The 24168-nt window shown below is 40.9% G+C and overlaps 1 protein-coding gene across 2 annotated transcripts in view; it reads right to left on the reverse strand.

Annotated features, from left to right (window-relative positions):
- Window positions 1-6931: 6931 nt before the first annotated feature.
- The window catches only part of DOCK11 (dedicator of cytokinesis 11), a 179719-nt gene continuing 162482 nt past the window's right edge, over window positions 6932-24168 (reverse strand). For both annotated transcript variants that reach the window (XM_044911764.1, XM_044911765.1), the window contains 7 exons: window positions 21481-21594; window positions 20796-20942; window positions 14031-14241; window positions 13456-13646; window positions 12593-12693; window positions 11114-11252; window positions 6932-7393 (listed from right to left, as the gene is read on the reverse strand). In XM_044911764.1, the coding sequence (XP_044767699.1) occupies window positions 7271-7393; window positions 11114-11252; window positions 12593-12693; window positions 13456-13646; window positions 14031-14241; window positions 20796-20942; window positions 21481-21594 (1026 nt within the window). In that variant the 3' untranslated portion in view covers window positions 6932-7270. The remainder of the gene's footprint in view (window positions 7394-11113; window positions 11253-12592; window positions 12694-13455; window positions 13647-14030; window positions 14242-20795; window positions 20943-21480; window positions 21595-24168) is intronic.

Genomic DNA, 24168 nt, shown 5'->3' on the forward strand with positions numbered 1-24168 from the left:
TATTAAACGTTCACATCTGCCAGAGCTAGGCACCATCATACGTCCCTCCAGAACCCAGAAGATGAATTTCCCTTCAAGAATTCAGAAGACTCAGTCCAGTTAGTGACAGAAAAAGACGACCCTTGGATTACCTACTAGATTATCATATCCCACCTGCCTATCTGCCCCCAGATTCCTGCCTTGATCATTCATACACCTGGCTCACAATGGGGTCCCAAACACATGTGTGATGAATGATCTACAGTTCCCCGACTGCAGCCCTGACCTGCTCATAGGATAACTTCCATTGGTTTTCTATCAAAGGCACATGCAGTCAGCAGGCAGGAGGAGTCCAGAGCCTTCAAGACTCAACCCTAAGAGATTTACTGAAGCAGTGATTATTACAAAATCCTGCAGTACATAAAGAATGAGACTTGTAGATGAGAAATCTACTGAGGTTGGCTGAAAAAGTTCTCTCAGGGGAATGAGGCAAATTGAGCATTAGTTTTCTGAACAACAACAACAAAAGGCTGATCTATTCCATTTGAGTCTCAGACCAAAGGATAAAGGAATCTGGGAAAAATGAGATGAAGAACGTTGCCTGATTTTGTATGCACTATTTGCACGTTCCTTGTGCAAATAGTAGCGATTGGTCTTAGTGGTCAGAGTTCATATAACAATTAAAATGAAGAAGTGAATTTCTTTGCTTCCTGTTAAACACTCTCCTTTCTCAACACACACACACACACACACACACACACACACACACACATACACATGCTAATTCCAACTCATCCTTCAATGCCATGTTCATGCCCTGTCTCCTCCACAAAGTCTTTAAAAAAATTTTAAAAAAAATTCTATGCCCAACCTGGGGCTTGAACTCACCACCCCAAGATCATGAGTCATGTGATCATGAGCCAGCCAGGGACTACCACAAAGCTTTTTTGTCTCGCATCTAGAAAGTCTTGACCTATTCAAGCACTTGTCATTACCACTGATTTGCTATTATCAGACCTCTTCATATAATCTTTTTATGTAAGTCTTATCTCCCTCAACCACAATCCCTCTGAGGGCTTTGATATCTGTCCACATTGCCTTGCATACAAGGAAGCCTTCAGAAGTATCTGCTTATCTAAACTGGCTTTGAGACTCATCAAGCACTTACTCCATGCCAGGAAACTTTTTGGTTCTGGGGAAACAGGTGAAAAATCAGACATAGACTTCACCTTTATGGAGCTTACCTTTTCTGTAAAAAAGTGGGAGATAGAAACTTTTTGGTGTCTCTCTGGGAAGTTTCAGGAAGTTGTAGCAGATCATCGGAAATAGTATAGAGAGTTGAAAACACTGGACTACGAGTTGTGATCTACCTTGGCCTCATCCCTAATTTGATGGGTATCTTAAGTACATTTCTTAACCATATGTCATATAGGCATCACACGGTTACTGGGAGAACTGGATCAGAAAAGATGCAAATCATGCTGGAGGGAACTTCCTCAACCTGATAAAAAGCATCTGTGAAAAACCCACAGCTAACACCATACTTAAAAGTGAAAGACTGGGCGGGGGTTGCGGGGGCGCCTGGCTGGCTCAGTCAGAAGAGCACGCAACTCTTGATCTCAGGGTCATGAGTTTGAGCCCCAAGTTTGGTGTAGAGATTACTAAAAATATAAACTAAAAAAAAAAAAAAAAGGTTAAAGACTGAAAGCTTTCAACCAAAGTTAGTGTGTGAACCAGACTAACGCCATCTTGAACAAATCTGCCTCGGTGACCTCTCTGTGACCTGAAGCCTTCTTGAGCACTGTCCCTTTCTCCCACATTCTTTGTTTAACCATACCCTTAAGTACACCCTTGCGGCATCATGTCCTTGATAGGACTCCTCCTGGATGGTCCCCTAATGTGGACTCCTTAGCCCCTAGGGCTATAAAAGCAGGTCTTATATAGGAAGGTGGGATTGCAGAGATCTAACCACAAGTTCTCTTAATACACCATTTCCTGTCAGGCTGGATTTGTCAGCCTTTTTCTTCAGTCTTATGGCTCCTTCAGCGTTTGGAGGTTATTTTGCATATACCTCCCCCTTTCGTGGAACATTCAGTAATAAGACAAGGATGTCTGTTTTCCCCACTGCTATTCAGTATTCTACTGGAAGTTCTAGCCCGGTTGTAGGTTAAGAAAATGAAATAAAAAGAATCAAGATTGGAAAGAAAGAAAGAAAACTATCTCTATTTTCAGATGACATGTTATATAGAAAGCCCTAAAGAATTCACAAAAAAACCCCATATTAAAGCTAATAAATGAATTTAGCAAGGTTTCAGAATACAATGTCAAAATAAAAAATCAGTTGTATTTCTATAAACTAGCAACGAACAATCTGAAAATGAAATAAAAAAACAACTCCATTTACAATAGCATTGAAAAGAATAAAATGTTAAGGAACAAAATTAACAAAATACAAGACTTGTACGCTAAAAGCTCTAAAACATTACTGAAAGAAATGGAAGGCTTAATATTGTTAAAATGGCAATACTCCCCAAATGGTAGTATAAATTCACAGCAAATCCTACCAGAATCCCAGCTCTCCCTGCCCCCCCCTTTTTTGCAGAAATTGACAAGCTGCTCTGATCTTAAAATTCTTTTTTTTTTTTTAAAGATTTTATTTATTTATTTGAGAGAGAGAGAGAATGAGAGACAGAGAGCATGAGAGGGAGGAGGGTCAGAGGGAGAAGCAGACTCCCCGCCGAGCAGGGAGCCCGACGCGGGACTCGATCCCGGGACTCCAGGATCATGACCTGAGCCGAAGGCAGTCGCTTAACCAACTGAGCCACCCAGGCGCCCCTGATCTTAAAATTCTTAAGAAAATTCAAGGGCCCCAGCATAACCAAAAATTCTTGAAAACGAATACAATTGGAAGACTCACACTTCTTAACTGAAAAACTTACTACAAAGCTATAGTAATCAAGACTGTGGTATTGGAATAAGGATGACCTATAGATCAATAGAATAGAACTGAGAGCCCAGAGCAAACCCATGCATTTAGGGCCAACTGATTTTTGATAAGGGTACCAAGACAATTCAATGGGGGAAAAGAATAGTCTTTTCAACAAATGGTGGAAGGACAACTGGATAAACATACACGAAGGAATGAATTTGGATCCCTAACTTGTCCCATATACAAAAATTAGCTTGAAATGGATCAAAGACCTGAAAGTGAGAGTTAAAACCGTCAAACTCGAAGAAAACACAGGTGTACATCTCTATGACCTTGATTTAGGCAAAGTCTTCTTAGACACAACATCGAAGCCCAAGCAACCAAAGAAAACAGAAGTAAATTGGACTTCATCGAAATTAAAAACTTAAAAAAGCACACCATCACGAAAGTAGGAAGGCAGCCCCAAGAATTGGAGCTATATGGAAATCCTAGATCTGATAAGGGACTCTAGAACATATATAAAGAACCCTTATGACTTAACAATAGAAAGATAACCCAATTTTCAAAAGAAAAAAAAAATTGGTAAAGGATCTGAATAGACACAGCTCCAGAGAGGATATCAAAATGGCCCATCAGCACATGAAAGAATGCTCAACATCATCAGCCATCAGGGAAGTGCAAATGAAAACCAGAATGAGAGACCACTTCACACCCATCAGGAAGGTGATAATCAAAGCAGCAGATAATAGCAAGTGTTGTAGGGAATAATGAGAAACCGGAACCCTTATACACCTCCTGCTGGAGAAGACAGCCTGGCAGTTCTTCAAAAGGTTAAATGGAGAGTCGCCATCTGGCCCAGTGATTCTCCTCTTCGGTAGATGCCCAAGAAAACTGAAAGCCTGTCTCCCCAAAAACCTGTACAGAAGTGTTCACAGCGTTCATCACAGCCCCCAAATGGAAATAACTCAGATGTCCATCAACTGATGAACAGATAAAAGGTGGTGTATCCATACAAAGGAGTATTACACAGCTGGAAAAAGGAACGAAGGACTGATCCATGCTACAACATGAAAGAACCTTGAAGACATGTTAATGAAAGAAGACAGTCACAAAAGGCCACGTATTGTAGGATTCCATTTATATGAAATGTCCAGAATAGGCAAAGCCAGATACAGAAAGTAGATTTGTGGTTGTCAGGGGCCGGGAAGGGGGTGATTCATAGGCAATGGGGAGTGGCCGCTCAGATGTATGGGGTTTCTTTTTGGGGTGATAAAATGCTCCAGAATTAAGTGTGCTGATAGTTGCACAACTCTGAATATACTAAAAACCATTGACTCATGCATTTTCAGTGAGTGACTTGTATGGTATGTGAATTAGAGCTCGATGAAGAGGAAAAATGGGGATGAAAAAACGTATCAGAGTAAGTCTTCAAATGCCATACACAGAGGCAAAACTCTTTGTTGAATTTAGTCACAACTTCAACCAGGAGTGGGATAAACATACATATGCTTAGAGAGCGACCGTTACGTGGTTAGGGAGTAGGAAAAAAGAAAACCTTTATTATAATTGGAACCAGATAAACAAAGCACTCTCATTGGCCAACTCTCAGGATAGGGGAAGAGCCTTGTTGCACAAACCCACTCCCCATCCCCGACCAACTTTTATTCTCTTCCTTTCCCTTTGTGTTTTGATAGCTGAAGTAGTGTACTTTTAGCGCAAGACTGAGGCTGAAGGGAGCCCGCCATTTTGTGGGTCAGGGACCTAAAATACTTAGCTGATTATTAATATTTTGAAGAGTTGGGAAACTCCTATTTTCCCAATACGTCGCTCGGATTCTTCATCTCAGATCCAACTAGTATTTATATGTAAAAAGGCTGGGTCGTTACGCTGACCTATTTAGTTTGTTAATTAACCAGTGAGTCACCCCTAGTTCTATGATAAGGTGGTCAAGGTTCCAAGACTGTTGCTACCACTGCTGCTTTCTATTTCGGTTTTTAAAAAGCTGTTTACAATGTTTATATAGGCAGGCAGAGCCCACAAATATGATACCACTCTCGTCCATAGATGTGGTGGCACTGGCAACAGCTGGTTACTAGGAAAATTTGCATCGACTTTTGTCTCTCTGGGTTGTCACCGTAGGGATAAACACTACCGATGGTGACTTGCTCCTGTTCTATGAAGAAGCTTCCAGGGGGAATTGGATTCCAGCTGAACCGTGAAACGGTCGGTATAGCAGAAATGCATTCTTTGATGTGAATTAATCTGTAGAGGCTAAATCACTTCATGAAATCATATGCTGTGTCCAAACGCGCGTTCCTGGCTTCCTCCAGTGGAGCCCACCTCGTCCTCCACAGCTTGCTGCCCCATGTTTAGCGAGTGAAGTCCAAACACGATTAGCCTGCCATTCAAGGCCTTCCGCCACCTAGGGCCAAGTTTTCATTCTAGATTTATGTCATCTGCCACTCTCTTGGACAAAACTCATCTCCTTGCCATCCCCTGAACTTCTGCTAATTCATTTCGTGCCTTTGCACGCCGTCTTCCTCCTGCCTGGGATACCCGCGCATTTTTGAAAGCCTGTTCAGAATGCCCTTCCGTCCACGAAACCATCCCTGAACACTACAATCCAGTGACCTCTCAGTCCTTGGAGGTGATACAAGTTATGGACAGTGGCCTTCACCTGGCGATGCTCCCAGACAATTGTTCTTGGCTTATGTTGTCAATTCTTGCATCATGTTTAATTTTGTGTCCATCTTGCCTTCACTACGTTGCAAGCTTCTTGAACACAGAGGTCACTTCTTACACTTGACCAAAGTGTACCCACGGCACATAACACTGTGCTGGGGGCCACGGAGGGACTAGTTATTGACTAAAGAGCACTCCAGTTTCCCCGGGATGCTTCATTCTCAGGTAGCAGCAACTGGTCTAGGTGATGGCTCCTTACACATCCAAACCACACCTAATCACTTCAAAGGTGAAATGAACTCTACAGGGTTACTCCAAGGTATTAAGGAATTACAAACTGCTTCTGAAATATTTCTGAATCCCTTATGAAAATACAAAATTAAACCTTCAATAAATAATGTCATGCTCCCCTAAAAGCTTCAAGATGACATGTAAAGAAAAATGGCAAGCCAGGAGCATCATCTCTAAGATGTCTTGGTCACAAAGCATTAAAAAAGCCAAGTCTCCATGTGATTCATTTAGACTTCAGTGTCTTTTTTTTTTTCTCTCTCTCTGAAAAACTGGCTAAACTCTATAAGGAAAATACGTCTCGAACTTAAAGTTTACACGAAAGGCAGCCAAAATTATACGGATAATTCAAGCTAAAAAAAAAAAAAGTTCTTTACACCTTGGCGGCTCCTGAATGATGTAGGTAGTCTGAGAGGTCTTCATAGTTAGAAATGGAATCCCTAGCTAGCAGTCGCCAGATCTGCAGTGGGTACGTCCCCTGACCCCCCCAAATGCTGCAACCAGCCACTTCTCTCAAGGTACTTGTTAATCTTGTACACAGAAAAGAAAAATGGTCATTACATAAATACCTCCCTGATTCTGCTACTTTGAAAGCTCTGAAGTTGCATAGGATGTACTGACTGTAAATTCTCGCAACTATTTTATTTGGCCTCTGGATAGCCCCAGAAAGCTCTGGGAACAAACCAATGCCACTTCCCAGGGAGAGCTAGGTCACATATGAATCCCTTGCCCTGGAAGGCAGAGAGAGACCAACTTGATCACCTGGCATCACTGGCTCAAAACTTGAAGGAACAGTAAGTTTGGTATTTCTGTGTATTGCCTTTCCTTGTGAAATCCTCCTTTTAAAATGACCCTTTTGTTTCCTTTAGCCTCGCCTTGACTACTAGCAGGCAGGAGCTCAGACTACCTCCCCAGTTTGGAATATCCGTGTTTTATGCAAATTTGATCCATTTTTTTTTTCTCTCCAAGGATCAGTATGATCATGAATTGAGCTTCCTGTCAAGAAAAATGCTAAGTTCAAAGTATTATTTCCTTCACTTCTAATTACAAATAAGTTTTACCTTTTATTGTGTTCCATTATACAATTTTACACAGTACCATTATTATCTGAAGCAATAATTAAGCAAATTGAATTAATGTTTTTGAGCTCTACTTTTCCGTATATAGATTTACCTAAAAAAGTACAAACCAAGCACAGTGGTGCAATTTTCCAGGCACTTTCAAGTTGCTTAAATATTTACAAATATGTAAGCACCCTGTTTGAAAGCATGAAAATTTTGGTGTCAGGAAGAAACACTCCATGTATATCAAATCTTTAAATTTTAACATTTGCACAGCTCCGATTATTCCTGAGAAAGGTCAGTCTCGTTGTCACTTTGCATCTGCATGTCCTCAGATTTCAGCAGTGTATCTTGGGGAACCATAACCTCTGTCGCTCGATGTACCACTAATTGCACAAAATACATGTAATGTGTTGCTCATCCAGGGGGAATGGATCGTGTCTTCTTGTAGTATCTAAAACAAAGAAAAAAAAACCTGCATGTTTATCATGAAGCAAAATAGCCGCTGTCAAAAAAGTATGTGTATATGAAATTACAGGCATATTTCAATTTGTCACCGACACGTAGCTATTTAAAATGACATAAAACAGAAAGAGCAAAGAATAACATTACCGACTTAAGTCTTCAAAGCTGTATTACAAAGGCAGCATAGCAAAAAAGCAGAAAAGATCTGGTTACTCAATAAGAAAAACAAAAGATTGTAAAATGCAAAATTCAAGAAAAAGGGAGAAGCAATGCAATCTTTAAAAAAATTTTGTTTTAAACGAACGATCATAACAGTGGTTCTCGGAATCACCAGTGGGGCTTTTCAAACACACAGATACCCATGCTCCTTCCCTGGAGACTTGGGAAATATTCTTAAATAAAGTCACAAGTACATATTTCTATTCTAAAGACCCACTAGAACTATATAAGCTAATTGATACAGAAGGCTTTTCATGGAAATGAAGAACTTCACACATATAACATGTAAATTTTATATCCCATAAGTATATAAACATATATATTCATATTGGTATAGATATTTTTAAAACTTTCCATTTTGTGTGATCAAATATGCTTGATTAGATGCAAGAAAAGAAGGGGTGCCTGACTGGCCCAGTTGGGAGAGTATGTGACTCTTGGTCTTGGGGTCGTAAGTTCAAGCCCCACATTGGGTGTGGAGCCTACTTTAAAAAAAAAAAAAAAAAGATGGAAGAAAAGAATACCATACACATCACATCCAACCTCTTTACTGTATGATCCCAGCTTAGGTCTCAAGCTTTCAATACTTGGTTCTCAAGTTAGCTTTGAAACTTCAGTATTAAGCCCACAAACTGGTCTACGGTGACAGTAATGAGTCATATCATTTGTGTTGCTACAAATTAGGTCTTATACAAAGTCCGTAATAGAGAAATTTCCTCTTACAAAAATCGTAACTCATGACACGAATCTGGAAGCCAAGCAGAGGTTTAAGAGATGACTAATTGTTTATCCACACCTGTCAGATGTGACAAGACAATATGGGACTCATTGTGTAGAAAACAAAACATACCAGACCCTACAGTGGCCACCACTAACTCTACCTAATTAAGAAATCTGCAATTCATCATTTTAAGATAATATAAATCCCCTCTTATTTTTTTAAAGATTTTATTTATTTAAGTCTCCTTTTAAAAGTCAAAAGCTTGAAGAAGTTTTACAAAGAACTGTATATTTTGGTATACTGTAACAGATTACAATGAAGAGGGTGAAGAATATCCAGGCCATATATCTTTTGTCAAGTAATCATTTATGGGGCACAACAGAATAATTTATATTGCACTCTACAGCTATATTTTACCTTATTTTGTATTATTTTCTTTTCCTTTGGGAAATAACATATCTCAAAGTGTAGGACTGAAAAAAGGCTCTCTTTTGTGAGAATCTAATAGGAAACGTTAAATTATAAAAATTCAGTATAAAGTCAACAGTTAGGGCACACCTAAATACGATGCATTATGACGGGACAGCATGCATAAATATAAACCAATAGAAACTTAAGATTTTTCAATAAAACAAGACGAAATCAAAGAGGGAGACAAGCCAAAAGAGACTCTTAACCACAGGAAACAAACCGAGGGTTGCTGGAGGGGGAGGGGGGTGGGGGGCTGGGGTAAATGGGGTGATGGGCATTAAGGAGGGCACATGATGTAATGAGCACTGGGTATGATATGCAACTGAATCACGGACCTCTACCTCTGAAACTAATAATGAACTATATGTTAATTAATTGAACATAAATAAAATTAAATTTAAAAAAGAAACTAAGATTTTTCTTGGTTACCTATCTATATATAATATCAAGGGTCTAAAATACTGGTCTCTCCAACTCAGTAAAATAGCCACAGTTTATGGGAATCAAATGAGAGAGACAGGTGGGAAGTGGGACAGCAGATTTGCAAAATCCATGCTTCGGGGGAGAGGGGAAGAACATTATAAAATGACTGCTGTAAGTATCTTGATCACTGTAATAACAGTAAATTGAATAATTTGTTTTCCATTTGAGTACTTTAGAGTTTAAGGCTACGTCATGCAGTTGCATGCAAATGGAATAATTGCAGCGCACTACACATTGGCTTAAAACTACGTCTGTCGTTGTCGTATTTTTGTGAAGGAGTTTTTGCTGATTTTCTAGGGATTATGAAGAATAGAAACGCATACACTGGACAGCTCCTAGGAACAAATTACATCATCTACTTGCGTCAGAGCAGTGATGGCACAGAAAGGTATATGGCTCTCCACTACCCATGGGCTGAGCTCGAGACACAGGGAACAAAGGAAGTGGAATGATTTCCTACCTTCCTAGTCCTGATCACCTGGCTGCTTTGGGAAGGAGACAAAAAAGGATCTCTGAACACTGAACAGCAGAGGGATGCCTTGGAACAGTTTGTACTCCTTCCTAAATGGGCTAATAGAAGTAGAGATGGCAAAAAGGAGAACTAGAACACTGATTCCGGACTCCTCGGGCCAACGAGATTCCCAGACATGGAGAACGGGCGGGTAGGAGAGTGGGGGGTAAGCAGTCTCACTGACCAAATGGGATGATGAAGGTCTGGCTGGCTGACTTCTTCAGGCTGAGAAGATGACAATGGTTGGAAAATGAGACTCCTGGTCATTCAGCGCAACCTTGTGCTAACTAACTAAATTTCCCACAGCGAGCAATTGCTGAAACGCAGCTACCAGGACAGAGAAGGTTCTGGAACGAGCTTTAAGAATGTGTTCTCTAAAGGGTTGTAGTTATCCTTGTCTCTCGGAAGAAAGCCTTGCTTTCTTCAAAATTCAGGGTTTGAAGAGTTTCTGAAGCAAGTATTTATCTCATTGGCTGTTTTCATTAGTAAGGAAATGAAGCTTAATAGGCTCAGTCGCTGAGGGACTAGACCATCGTGCTGGGACTTTTACAAACGTGTTGAAGACACTAAAATACCTGAGTGACAATCCATGTGTAGAGTGGTCAGGACTCCAGCATAAAAATGAAGTTTACCAGGATAACCCAGGAGTACTCGGGTTGAAGGCAAACAGGTGTATAAAAGTCCCCGGAGGTGCCTGGGGACTGGGGGCTGGCTCAGGCGTATGAAAGTCCTAACTACCTGATTGTGACATAATGTGGCTGTCAGTGGTGAACAGGTCTTGGCTTCCATATTTTTCAGGTTGTGGCTTTACTAAGTTAGCTGCAATTGTCATGAACACTCAGTCGTAGATGAAAATGCCAAGACATTTCTCCAATTTTGGAAGCCCCTCAGTGTCTCACCTAAACGATAGAATCTATAGCTTCTTACAGCCAAGACAGAGATATTCTTTTAGGGATTTGGCTCCTGTGCCAATCATCTCACTTCTTTAGGACCCTTCTTGAGAGACTCTTACCCATGTCTCCAGTAGATCAATTTAGATTGGCTCAGCTAGTTACTTCTAATAGCACTGCGGCCTAAAGAACAAAATGGGCTTATTACTGATAATTGCTTTAGCAATTGCTTCAGATAATTATTCCAAATTCGATTTGCATTATATCATTTAAACGATTAAAGATAATAGGAGCAAACTTGAAAACACAGACGGAGTAATTTCAAGGTAATGCATTTCGAACGAACAGACTTTGCTAAGTAACACTTCAGGGGCCCCAGATCATGTTTTCATTTTCAACTACCCTAATACTTGCCTGCTCGTGGATAATGTCAGACAATTCTTTCACCATGTCTCTGAAATTTGACTTGAGCCCTTCATGGTACTCAATTTGATCCTCTTTAATTAGCCGCTCATTTAGTTCAAGCGCAATGCTGCATGCCTGTATGAATTTCCTGTGGAAAAAGAGCAAAGATAAGGGTTTCATCATTTATTCCTAGAAAGTCTCACTGACCATCAATTTGATATTCACTTTAACCGCGGCTTGCCTAGAGGGAAGACTGGAATCCTGTATTTTCTCACTGTGTCTTTGCTAATGCCACTTCCTAAGTCCGAAATACCTTTCCTTTCTTTCTCACCTTTTCCCTCTGGTTTCTCACCTCCTTTAAAACCTGGCTCAAAACATCGACCGTCTAGAAAGACTATTTGCTCAGCCACATGATATCAAATCAGCTAAAGTTGTGCTAATGTTAATTTGCACCTGTAGATAATGAGTTATGCATTCGAACATAATTTATTTGGGGCTACTATGTACCCAGTACGGGGCTGGGTGTTATAGGTAGGAATTATCTGCCCTGGGCTGGGAGTGGGGACATAGATGGGGCGGGGAGCAGAATGGGTGAAATTGGTGAAGGGGATTAAGAGGTACAGACTTCTTGTTATAAATAAGTCACAGAGAGTTGATGACTTATTGTAAGAGCATTTGTCCATCATTCATGCGTTTGCGTGTGATGTCCATAATTAGAGCGTAGGTCTTAGGGGACAAAGTACCTCATTGCCCCATTTGGTTTGCATCCCTGTCATAGCAACTAGTAGAATCTTTCTGCACACACCAGGCATTAATAAATATTGGTGAATGAGTGACTACTGGTTACTCTGCAGCCTGGAACAGTTGCTAACACACAGACAGGAAAAGTAAATGAAGTCGGGAGCAAACGAGTGGATGAGTTATCATCTTCCCTCTTAGCCTATTTTACTCAACTGTCTCTCTTCTGAATGTGAACTTTTTTTATATATATTAAACAGATTGTTTTCTAATGCAAGACTGTTCAGACATGCCTTAGCTTACAGGGATGCTCCCTCGAGCCACGGGATCATGTGCCCTGGACCAGCAGAATCCCAAGTGAAAGTAAGAACCCAGGACAGGGGGGCAAGCCTATCCAACCCTTCCAGTTCAACTTTTATTCCCACCCTAAATGGTCTGAAATGCTGTAAGATGAAGTCGATCAGGCAAAGGAGGAAAGCACATAATGAATGTAGGCTTCCATTTGTGCTGCACTATCCAAAGCAATTAGGTAAATTGGCATATTTCATTGTTAATGTCCTGCAGCCAGAAAGAGATTGTGCATTTCCTCGCTACTTAAAGTACTGTTGGCAGGTCACTTAAAATATTGTAAAAGAGAACGGAGAATGTCTTTTTTGGAGGGATGTTATTAAGTGAATATTTTGGTTTCTCTCAAGAAGAAAATGGGAGTAAAAGGATAGAGGTCTAAAGGGAAAAGGACACAGCACTTACCTAAACATGTCTTTCAACTCATTTACTTTCTTAGGTGGATACTTGCTAGCTTGGCTATCATTTAAGAAAGCCCTTGCGTATGCTAATGGACCAGCATTTACCTAAAGTACAAAGGGGGAAAAATGAGAGAGTTGTTAGAATGTAATCAAAAAGTAGTTTCTGCCTTTCTCTTTTTATTTTTATTATTTTTTTAAGATTTCATTTTTTTAAAGTAACCTCTACTCCCAACGTGGGGCTCAAACTCACAACCCTGAGATCAAGACTTGCAAGAGGCGCCCCTGCATTATCTCTAAAAAAACCCAAACAAACCCTAGGGCTCCTAGGGTGGCTCAGTCGGTTAAGCGTCTGCCTTCAGCTCCGGTCATGATCCCAGGGTCCTGGGATCGAGCCCCGTGTCCAGGCTCCCTGCTCAGCGGGGAGTCTGCTTCTCCCTCTCCTTCCTGCTCGTGATCTCTCTCACTATCTCTCTCTCAAATAAATAAAATATTTTAAAAAAAATAATAATTTTTTAAAAAACCCTAAATACATTAAAAATCTCTACCCGAGGACCATATTTACTATTCTTACTAGAAGTTTACTTGAAAAACAATGACTAAAGCAAATAATCTGCAAAGATGGTATTCAAACAAGTTACTTAATGAATTTTAGCTATGGAAGTACAGAGCGTGGCTACTGTCTCAGGGGTTTATGTTAAAGTCTTCTGCCATAATGCAAAATTGATGGACACGTCTCAGCCTAATTTCTTTCAGTTCACCGAGAACAGTGCACAAGCAGATTACACAACTGCAATTCATGCTTGCTCCGTGCCCTTATGAAAGCAAGAACATCAGGGACCGTTCAGGACCCCTTCAGCAACCACATACCTGCACTGAGACGCAGCCCTGCAATTTCAGCTGGAGCTGAATCATGTCCACGTCAGCAGAAGAGCAAAGTTTTTTCAGCTCTGCCGTTTTATCTTTGATTTCGTCAGTAGCAACATCGATGGGCTTTAAATTAATCTGCTGCTCATAGTTTATAGGGATCCTCTTCTTCACATATGGAAAGGAGTTGGAAGCTGTTAAAAGGTTCACACTGATTTGTTATCTTGGAAAAAAAATCATTCGTGCAAACAGCCAAATCAAAGGAAAAGCTCCACTATGCTTAATTGCCCCCATCATGCATTCTCTAGAAAATACCCTAGGGTACCAGAAAGCACCTTATTAGTTCAGGATTGAGGGGGAAATTCTCTTTATGGGGCACCCTGGAGCAATCAGTCACGAATTACATATGGGGTGACTATGGTATATAATGTTGCCGTGTTTGTGCAAGCTCATGGGTAAATAGCAGAACAACGCAGGATTAAAACTGCAGCTTATGTCTTCCTGCTTGCCACCTGCTACTTGTGTGTATCAAAAAGAACCAAGTCAAACAAAAGGTTATCATGCAAAGTCCTACTTACTAGTCAAGATTGTGCGGCGTTTGCATTGTTCTTCTACGCAACCTTGCTTTTTGCCGGATAATGTATAAGGAGCTTCAAAAACAAATCTGTTGATATTATGGTTTCTTTCAAACTCGGTCTTTCTTTCTGTGAGTTCTTTGTCATCAAAGTAGGGCTTCACGTAAGTGACTTGGATATGAGCATATTTTGGATCGAGCTCTTTGGCATTCACCTATAAAGTAAGAAAGTTTTGGGTTTTATTCAGTGGAAGAGAAGAGGGGGAACAGGTAAGCCATTAACTCCCTTGAGATCAACTGAGGAACGTTGTCATTATGATTGTGTTCCCAGCTGAATGCACACCCAGAGGGGAGCTTTGTTCTTTTTTTAAGGATCGTGTCCTTCTGATTATAAAGAAGTTACAGAAACCTATTCAGAAATTATAGGAATGGGGGAAGAAAACACAAATCGCAATCCTACCACTCGGTAAGGACCATTATTCTCATTTTCACATATTTCCTTCCAATCTTTTCTCTAGGCACATATTATTTACAAAGCTGAGGTCATACTAAACACTGTTGTATAATCTGATTCTTTAAAAATATATTTAAAAGGTTAACTGTACATTTGAATTCTACTGCTGTTTCTGACCATAGAGGTACAAAGAGGCTGTAGCCATTTTTTTTAAACTTTCTAAAAAAAAGACTTAAAAAAATCAATGGTTCAAAGAAAAAAATCACAAGGACATTACTACCAATTCTATAGAAATAAAAATAAAAATTAACAAAAACAAAATCACAACATACCAAAACTTACAGGACACAGCAAAAGCAGTGCTAAGAAGGAGATTTATAGTGATAAACACAACATTAAAAAATGGGAAAGATCTCAATTCAACAACATAATTTTACAACTTAAGGAACTAGAAAGAGAGGAGCTAAACCCAAAGCTAGCAGAAGGAAGGAAATAAAGATTAAGCAGAGATAAATGAAATAGAGAATAGAAAAATAGAGAAAAGCAATGAAACCAAAGCTTGGTTCTTTGAAAAGATCAATGAAATTGACAAATCTTTAACTAGATGGACTAAGAAAAAAAGAACACTCAAAATTACTAAAATCAGAAATTAAAATGAGGACATTACTACCAATTCTATAGAAATAAAAAGGATTATAGGAGAGTACTGTGAGCAACTGTATGCCAACAAATTAGATAACCTAGATGAAATGAATAAATTCCTAGAAACACAAAGCCTCCCAAGACTAAACCATGAAAAAAAAATAGAAAAATCTGAATACATCTATAGCTAGTAAGGAGTCTGAATTAGTAATCAAGAATTTTCTGTTGGGACCCCCCAGGTGGCTCAGTCGGTTGACTCTTGATTTCAGCTCAGGTCTTGATCTCAGCGTTGTGAGTTCGAGCCCCATGTCAGGCTCCGTGCTCGAGCCTACCTAAAAAAAAAAAATTTCTGGGGTGCCTGCGTGGCTCAGTCAGTTGAGCATCCGACTCTTGATTTCGGCTCAGGTCATGATCTCAGGGTCCTGGGATTGAGCCCCACGTCAGGCTCTGCACTCAGTGCAGACTTTGTTTGAGATTCTGTCCCTCTGTCCCTCCCCCTGTTCTCTCTCTCTCCAATAAATACATAAATAAAATATTTTTAAAAATTTCTGATGAAGAAAAGCTCTGGACCTGATGTCTTCACTGGTAAAGTCTACAAAACACTTAAAGAAGAACTAACCTCAATCCTTCTCAAACTCTTCTGAAAAACTGAAGGGGAGGGAACACACCCTGACTTATTCTATAATGTCAACATTACCCTGAAACCAAAGCCAGACAAAGACAGTACAAAAAAACTACACCAGTACCCCTTATGAACATTGATGCAAAAATCCTCAACAGAATACTGGCAAATAGAATTCAGCAGCATATTAAAAGGATTATATGCCATGACCAAGTAGGATTTATTCCTGGAAAGCAAGGATGGTTCAACATATAAAAATCAATCAATGTAATACACCACATAAACAGAAAGAAGGGGGAAAAACCTACATGATCATCTCAATTGACACAGCAAAAGCATTTGACAAAACTCAACATATCTCATAATAAAAATACTCGGGGCCCCTGGGTGGCTCAGTCGGTTAAGCGGCTGCCTTCAGCTCAGGTCATGATCCCAGGGTCCTGGGATCGAGCCCCGCATCAGGCTCCCTGCTCAGCGGGGAGCCTGCTTCTCCCTCTCCCACTCCCCCTACTTGTGTTCCCTCTCTCGCTGTCTCTGTCAAATAACTAAATAAAATCTTTAAAAAAAAAAAATACTCAACAAACCAGGAACAGAAGGGAATTTCCACAATCCAATCAAGGGCCCCTATGAGAAACCCACAGTGAACATTATACTCAATGCTGAAAGGCTGAAAGCTTTTCCTCTAAGATCAGGAACAAAGCAAGAATGCCCATTTTTGCCGCTTTTTTCCAAGATGGTGCTGGAAGCACCACTGAACTGTATACCTAAAAATGGTCAAAATAGTAAATTTTATGTTATGTGTAACAAAAAACATAGTTATTATAGTTCTATATGGTCATTAGCATGACTTTTTTAAAAAAAGATTTTATTTATTTGAGAGAGAGAGCACAAGCAGGGGGGAGGGGCAGAGGGAGAGGGATAAGCAGACTCCCCACTGAGCAGGGAGCCCAAGACGGGGCTTGATCCCAGGACCCTGGGATCATGACCCGAGCCAAAGACAGATGCTTAACCAACTGAGCCACCCAAGCGCCCTGGTCATTAACATGACTTTGAATGGATATATGGATAGACACTATTTATTGGATCAGTCCCTCATCAATAGAGTCTTAGGTTGTTTCTCAACGTTTTGCAATTGCAAGTAGTACTCTGATGAACATCCTTACATTTAAAACTATGTGCATGATTTTCTGATTTATTCCGCAGCATAAATTCCTAGAAGTTGCTTTGTTAGATTTACATGGTACTAAGGATTTTGATATATACGACACAGTTACCCTACAGAAAAGCTTACCAATTTGTACATCCACAAGAAGTGACTGACATTGTAAGAGTGGGCACTCTTGATGACATTAATCCTATCTTAGGTCCTCTGGTCCTCCAAAGGGACCACAGGAAAGCAGAATGGTTCTCTTCCAGAGACAGAAATTATGGTAGTTATGGACCATTTCATGAAGAGCCAAAATTCCATGCTAAGAAGTTACGCTGCTGGAGGCAAATCTCAGAGCTGTCCCTGCTGGACATTCCATCTGTGGGCCCTGGATACCCTCCCCTCCATCAGTCTCCCCACTAACCTGAAACTATGCCCAGGCCCCTCTTTCAGTGTTCTCCCAACTCAATCTGACTTGGGCCTTGGCTGTTGGTGACTTTGTCAATGTCACTGTAATTTATGATAGGCCTTTTTCGTGTTTGGTGTAGAAAACAAAAATTGAAACAAACAATCAAAAAAAGACAACAAAAACCTCTCGGGGAACAGTCTCTATATCCTTTTTTTTCTCCACAGAAACCAGAGGATGGCTAGGTGATAGAAATTTTCTTAGCATCTCTTAACTTCTTCAAACCCATTCTATTTGATCTTACATAAAAATCTAAAAGCCTATTTCTCCAGAAGCCTTAACCTTCTTTTCTCTCCTAGTAAATAGCTAGATTTCTCTACAGAGAACAAACAGGGGGCGCCTGGGTGGCTCAGTCGGTTAAGCGTCTGCCTTCGGCTTGGGTCATGATCCCAGGGTCCTGGGATCGGGCCCTGTGTCGGGCTCCTTGCTTGGCGGGGAGTCTGCCTCTTCCTCTCCCTCTGTGTGCTCTCTCTCTCTCAAATAAACAAATAAATAAATAAACAAATCTTTAACAAAAAGAACAAACTGATGGTTACCAGAGGGGAGGAGGGGTAGGGGATGGGCAAAATGGGTGAAGGAGAGAGGGAGGTACAGGCTTCCAGTTATGGAATGAATAAGTCATGGGAATAAAAGGTACAGCATAGGGAATATAGTCAATGATACCGTAATAGCGTTGTATGGTGACAGGTGGGGGCTGCAAGTGAGCACAGCATTAAGGTATAAACTTGTTGAATCACTATGTTGGGCACCTAAAACAAATGTAACATTGTGTGTCAACTAGACTCAGGAAAAAAAAAAAAAAGTGAGATTTCTCTTAAGGGCCCTCAGGAGATGGCTGAGGTAATTATCTAGGCTAAGACAAAATATAGCAGGCAAATAAAAAAGAGGTCAAGCCTGATTTTAACCTTATAAAAGTAAAATATGTATATGGTAAAACGTTCAAACCGTACACAAGGGTATACATGAAAAGTCAACAATTTCTTGCCATGTAAGACTCTAGTCCCTCTCCTCAGGGGTAAGCATGGTTAACAATTTTGTATGTATCATTCCTGAAATTTCCTAAGCATATACAAGTTATTGTGAATATCAATTTTTACACCAGTGTGATCATCCTATCCATGATTTCCTGCACCTCACTTTTTCCCCCCTCAATAATATATCTTAACAGGGGCGCCTGGGTGGCTCAGTCATTAAGTGTCTGCCTTCAGCTCAGGTCATGGTCCCAGGGTCCTGGGATCGAGCCCCACATCGGGCTCCCTGCTCAGCGGGGAGCCTGCTTCTCCCTCTCCCTCTCCCCCTGCTTGTGTTCCTGCTCTCGCTGTGTCTCTCTCTGTCAAATAAATAAATAAAATCTTAAAAAAATATATATATATCTTAACAGGTTCAAATCAACACTTCTAAATCTATGTCAATTTTTTTTAACGCATAGGTTACTATATCCATCGTGTGGATAACACCGTTTCTTTAGCCATATGGACATTTAGATTGCTTCCAGGTTGCTATATAAACTTTGCAACAGTGAACACCTTTCATCATCCATCTTTATCGTAGTGTACACCTACAGAATAAAATCCTAAACACGAGAGGCGCCTGGGTGGCTCCATGGGTTAAGCGTCTGACTTTGGATTTAGGCTCAGGTCATGATCTCAGGGTAGTGAGAGTGAGCCCCGGATTGGTCTCCATGCTGGGGGCATGGAGCCTGCTTCAGATTCTCTCTCCCTCTCCCTCTGTCCTCCCCCACCTTTAAAAAAAAAAACCCTTAAATGTGAAATTGTTGGGTCCAGGGAAATGTATGTTTAAAATACTGGAAAATATTGCCAAGCGGCTCTTCGAACTGTGTCCTTAAGCAGATTTTGTTCTTTGGCAAGATAGAAGAGTGTTTTTAATCTTTATTTGCACACATTAAGAAAGAAATAAGGACTTTCAAAGTAGCAAGTGCTTATGATGTCTGTTGCCAATGGAGAATGACTCACATATTGTGCATACAAATAATGCCAGGAGTCCACCTGCCTGAGAGTGGTCGGTCCCTAGCACCGGCTCGCCGAGTGGTCAGGGGCAAAATAAAGCAGAAAACTGCGTGTTGCTCAGCAAGCCTGGCTTTCCATTAACTTTCCATTTATAGTATCAGTCGTGTGGCAACGAGCCTGAAACTATCTGGCTACAGGGAGGTAAAATCTTCTGTTGTCTTAACTGAATAAAACAACACAAAATAGTGACACTGATAAAGAAAGAAGTAGAGGGGTAGTGCCAAATATTAATGAATTTGGAACCCACCAGCATATCTACTTTTTTTTTTTTTTAAGATTTTTATTTATTTATTTGAGAGAGAGAGAATGAGAGAGAGCAAGCACACGAGAGGGGGGAGGGTCAGAGGGAGAAGCAGACTCCCCGCCGAGCAGGGAGCCCGATGCGGGACTCGATCCCGGGACTCCGGGATCATGACCTGAGCCGAAGGCAGTCGCTTAACCAACTGAGCCACCCAGGCGCCCAGCATATCTACTTTTAAATGTCTCGGGCACAGAGTCAAGGTAAAACCATCTCCATGGGAGACGAGCTAAGTCTACAAAGTGAAGAGATCATTTTCATGACGGACCGTGAAGTGTCTTTACTATGGCCGGGAGCTTTTCGCTCTAGCGATGCTGTCTATTAGCTGCTAAGTCGCCTGCACCCTCGTCGCTCCGTAAATATCGCTGTGGCCTGCAGATCCCGCACTGCCCTAACCACCAGCTCTCATTCTGGGCACATCTATGGCGACTAGGAATGGTCAGGCGTTCCTACTGTGCTTTCCGCAAATGTCGCCTATGGGACACGATGCATCTCTAGGAAAGAGCCTCTCTTGCTGGAACCTTTTTCATCCTGGCCTGGCAGGGCCTGGTGGGATGGGTAACCTTCAGAGCAAGGCCAAGGGATCTCTCCTAAACTTACTTCATTGCACATGTAACTACTGAACTAAGGATAGCTTAGAAGGAAATGCACTATTATCTCCATTTTACTAACGAGAAAGATGAGGCACAAGAGAAGTTACGTAACTTCCCTATGGTCACCTAGCTAGCAAATGGCAAGAGAATGGAGATTTGGGGCACCTGGGTGGCTCAGTCGGTGAAGCATCTGCCTTCGGCTCAGGTCGTGATCCCAGGGTCCTGGGATGGAGCCCCTTGCTCGTAATCTCTCTCTCATGCTCTCTCAAATAAATAAATAAATAAATAAACACACAAATAAATAAATAAATACATAAATAAAAATCTTTAAAAAAAAAAGAGAGAGAAAGAATGGAGATTTGAATCCTGCTCTGACTCCAAAACCCCCATCCTTTCTTTCACTATCTGGACAGGCTCTATTTCCATACTTCTTCCCCACCAGCTGAAAAAGGAAAAAGTCAGCAGTGTACCACGTTTGGAACTCACAAACAATGATTTCGAAATGCAGGGTATATGTTACCTTGTCAGAATCCTGAATTATTTTAACATTCTCTGTGCCAAATTTTTCACCATAAAGTTTCACAAGTCTCAGGGAAATCTCTGAGAGGCCGGTGAGCTTTGGTTCTTTATAGATGTACTCCTTCCCATCTTCTTCTTCAAAGAAAGACTATTGTAGAGTGAAACACACAATCACTTATAAATAGTCTGAGCAAGCACAGCACTTAAAGAAAGTGTACAAAATAGCTAGCAATAATATATTTGAAATACATTTTAAATAGTACTGAAAGCCACGTGGCGTGTATTCACTCTTTTAACTTCAAATAAGTAAGAATTTTCAAATTCGCCATCATAGGGACATAAAATTGGCCTGAAGATTTCCATACTAGGGTTCTTCTTATTCCCTGTCATGCTTACCTGTTTATTTGAAAGCTTGCAGTGCCAGATATTAAATATATACTTTAAGAAGTTCAACAGAAAAATGAAACTGAGGGGAAAATTCAAATCTTCTATGTTGTACTCTGACCTAATGGATTTAGATATGGAAACCAAAGTGAACTTTACACTTACAGAGCCTCCTGGCCTGCTGTGATCAGCCCTCTATCTAGACACACTCCAAGAACCAGTACCCGCTGCTAGAGCAATCTAATAATTCAAAGGTGAATGTTTAAAAAGAAAAACAACTTTATGAACGGAAGTATACTTACTTGGCCATAAAAGGCAACTCTGAAGAAAGTTCCTAAAAGTCTTTTTTTTGTATGCATAACCTCTAGAACTTTTGTGTAAGCTCCATGAAGAGTTCTATAAACTTGAGTAAGTTTCTGAAAAAGGAAAATATACAAATCAGCTTTGTCTTTTGGTTCATTACTAAATGGCTAAGATACATGCACTGGGTTGGGGGGGGAGGTTTGGGGAAGCAATGCTATTTCCTTTTCAAAATGGTTTTGTTGGGGTCCCTGCCCCTTTGTCACAATTAGACAAAATTCCTCAACCATGTTGTCTAAGGGTAGAGGGGCGCCTGGGTGGCTCAGTTGGTTAAGCGTCTGCCTCCAGCTCAGGTCATGATCTCGGGGTCATAGGATTGAGCCCTGCATAGGGCTCCCCGCTCAGAGGGGAGTCTGCTTCTCCCTCTGCCCTCTGCCCCTCCCTGCCACTCACGTTCTCTCTCTCAAATAAATAATCTTAAAATTTTAAATTAAAATAAAAAATGCAGATATAAAAATGAGTATACGTCTCAGTGAGGACTGCTTTTATACAAGCTTACAGAAGTTTTCAAAGAGCACCCAGAAAAAGGGAGTAGGTTATTTTCACATTATTAAGAATGTGAAAAGACAACCTATAAAACGGGATAAAATATTTGCCAATTACAGATGTGATAAAGGTGTACTATCAGAAAACATAAAGAACTCTCAGGGGCACCTGGGTGGCTCAGTCGGTTGGGCGTCCAACTCTTGATTTCGGCTCAGGGTCGTGGGATCGAGCCCCTTGTCGGGCTCCATGCTCAGCGGGGAGTCTGCTTCTCCCTCTCCCTCTGCCCCTCCCTCCGCTCATGCTCATGTTCTCTCTCTCTAAATAAAATCTTAAAAAAAAAAATTTAACAAAAAAAGAACTCTCACAACTCAACAACAAAAAGACCAACAACCCAATTTAAAAATGGGCCAAGGTCTTGAATGGACATTTCTCCAAAGAAGACACGCAAATGGCTAACAAGCACATAGAAAGATGTTCAAAATCATTGGCCATAAGAAAGTACAAATCAAATACCACAATGTGATAACACTTCACATCCACTAAGATGGCTTTAATGAAAAACCCAAAACAACAAGCATTGTTCAGAATGTGGAATGTATACATTGCCGGTGGGAAGGTAAAAGGGAAAGCAGTTTGGTGGTTATGCAAAAAGTTAAACAAAGAATTATCCTATGACCCAGCAATTCCATTCCTAGGTATATACCCAAGATAAATGAAAACATATGGCCACACAGCAACGTACACACGAATGTCTATAACAGCAACTATTTATAATAGCCAAAAGGTGAAAACAACCCAACTGTCTGCCAATGGATGCATGGATAAACAAATTGTGGCATATCCATGCAATGGAAAATCATTCAGCCATAAAAAGGAATAAAGCTCTGATCCAGGCTACAACTTGGAATAACCTCTAAATATTATGCTAAGTGAAAGAAGCCAGACACAAAAAGTCACATCTTTTTTTTTTTTTTAAAGATTTTATTTATTTATTTGAGAGAGAGAGAGCAAGAGAGAACATGAGTGGGGAGGAGAGGGAGAAGCAGGCTCCCTGCTGAGCAAGGGGCCCGATGCGGGGCTCAATCCCAGGACCCCGGGATCATGACCTAGGCCAAAGGCAGTGGCTTAACCGACTGAGCCACCCAGGCACCCCCAAAAGGTCACATCTTTATTAATCCCTTTTTATGCCACATCCAGAATAGGCAAATCCAGAGAGACAGAAAGCAGATTGGTGGTTACCAGGGAATGGCGGGTGAGGCGGAGAGTGATTACTTAGTGGGTAGGAGGTGTTTTCCTGGGGTGATGAGAATGTTTTGAAACTAGAGAGAGGTGGTGGGTTTGGACTATCACGAATGCACTGAATGATCCTGAATTGTACACTTTAAAATGGCTAATTGTATGTTCTGTGAATTTCACCTCAATAAAAAAGGGGAGCACAGAAACAGTTGAGCTCAATTGGAGGGAAATTTTCCTTATCTTTATGGCTGTTATCTCGGATACTTTTCAGCCCATCCCATAAAGATACAGTGAAAAATTATACATCAGTGTCCTAGAAACAACGACTACACCTCGTGTAGAACGCCAAGGGATCTGCACAGACCTTTACAAGCCTCCAGGGAAACAGGAGTAGTGTCCCTATAGAAAATACCGTTTCCGGGGCGCCTGGGTGGCTCAGTCGTTGAGTGTCTGCCTTCGGCTCGGGTCATGATCCCAGGGTCCTGGGATCGAGCCCCGCATCGGGCTCCCTGCTCCGCAGGAAGCCTGCTTCTCCCTCTCCCACTCCCCCTGCTTGTGTTCCCTCTCTCGCTGTGTCTCTCTCTGTCAAAATAAATAGATAAAATCTTTAAAAAAAAAAAAAAGAAAAGAAAAGAAAAGAAAATACCGTTTCCTCTCACGTGTAGAGAAGATGTATTTTTCTTTCTTCCCTGTTAGTTAATTGAGGAGCAAAATGCTCCCTGGGTTTCTAACAGCCTGATCTTCAAGCTAGTAAGAAAGTAGGTACTATGGACATTTTACAAAGGTTCTTAGGATGTAATGCTTTGAGAAAAGGAGCAATGCCATTTCTTTTCTTTTTTTAAAAGATTTTATTTCTTATTTGAGAGAGGGAGAGGGAGAAGCAGGCTCCCCACCAAGCAAAGAGCCTG

Source organism: Neomonachus schauinslandi, chromosome X, assembly GCF_002201575.2.
Source record: "Neomonachus schauinslandi chromosome X, ASM220157v2, whole genome shotgun sequence".
Lineage (NCBI taxonomy): Eukaryota > Metazoa > Chordata > Mammalia > Carnivora > Phocidae > Neomonachus > Neomonachus schauinslandi.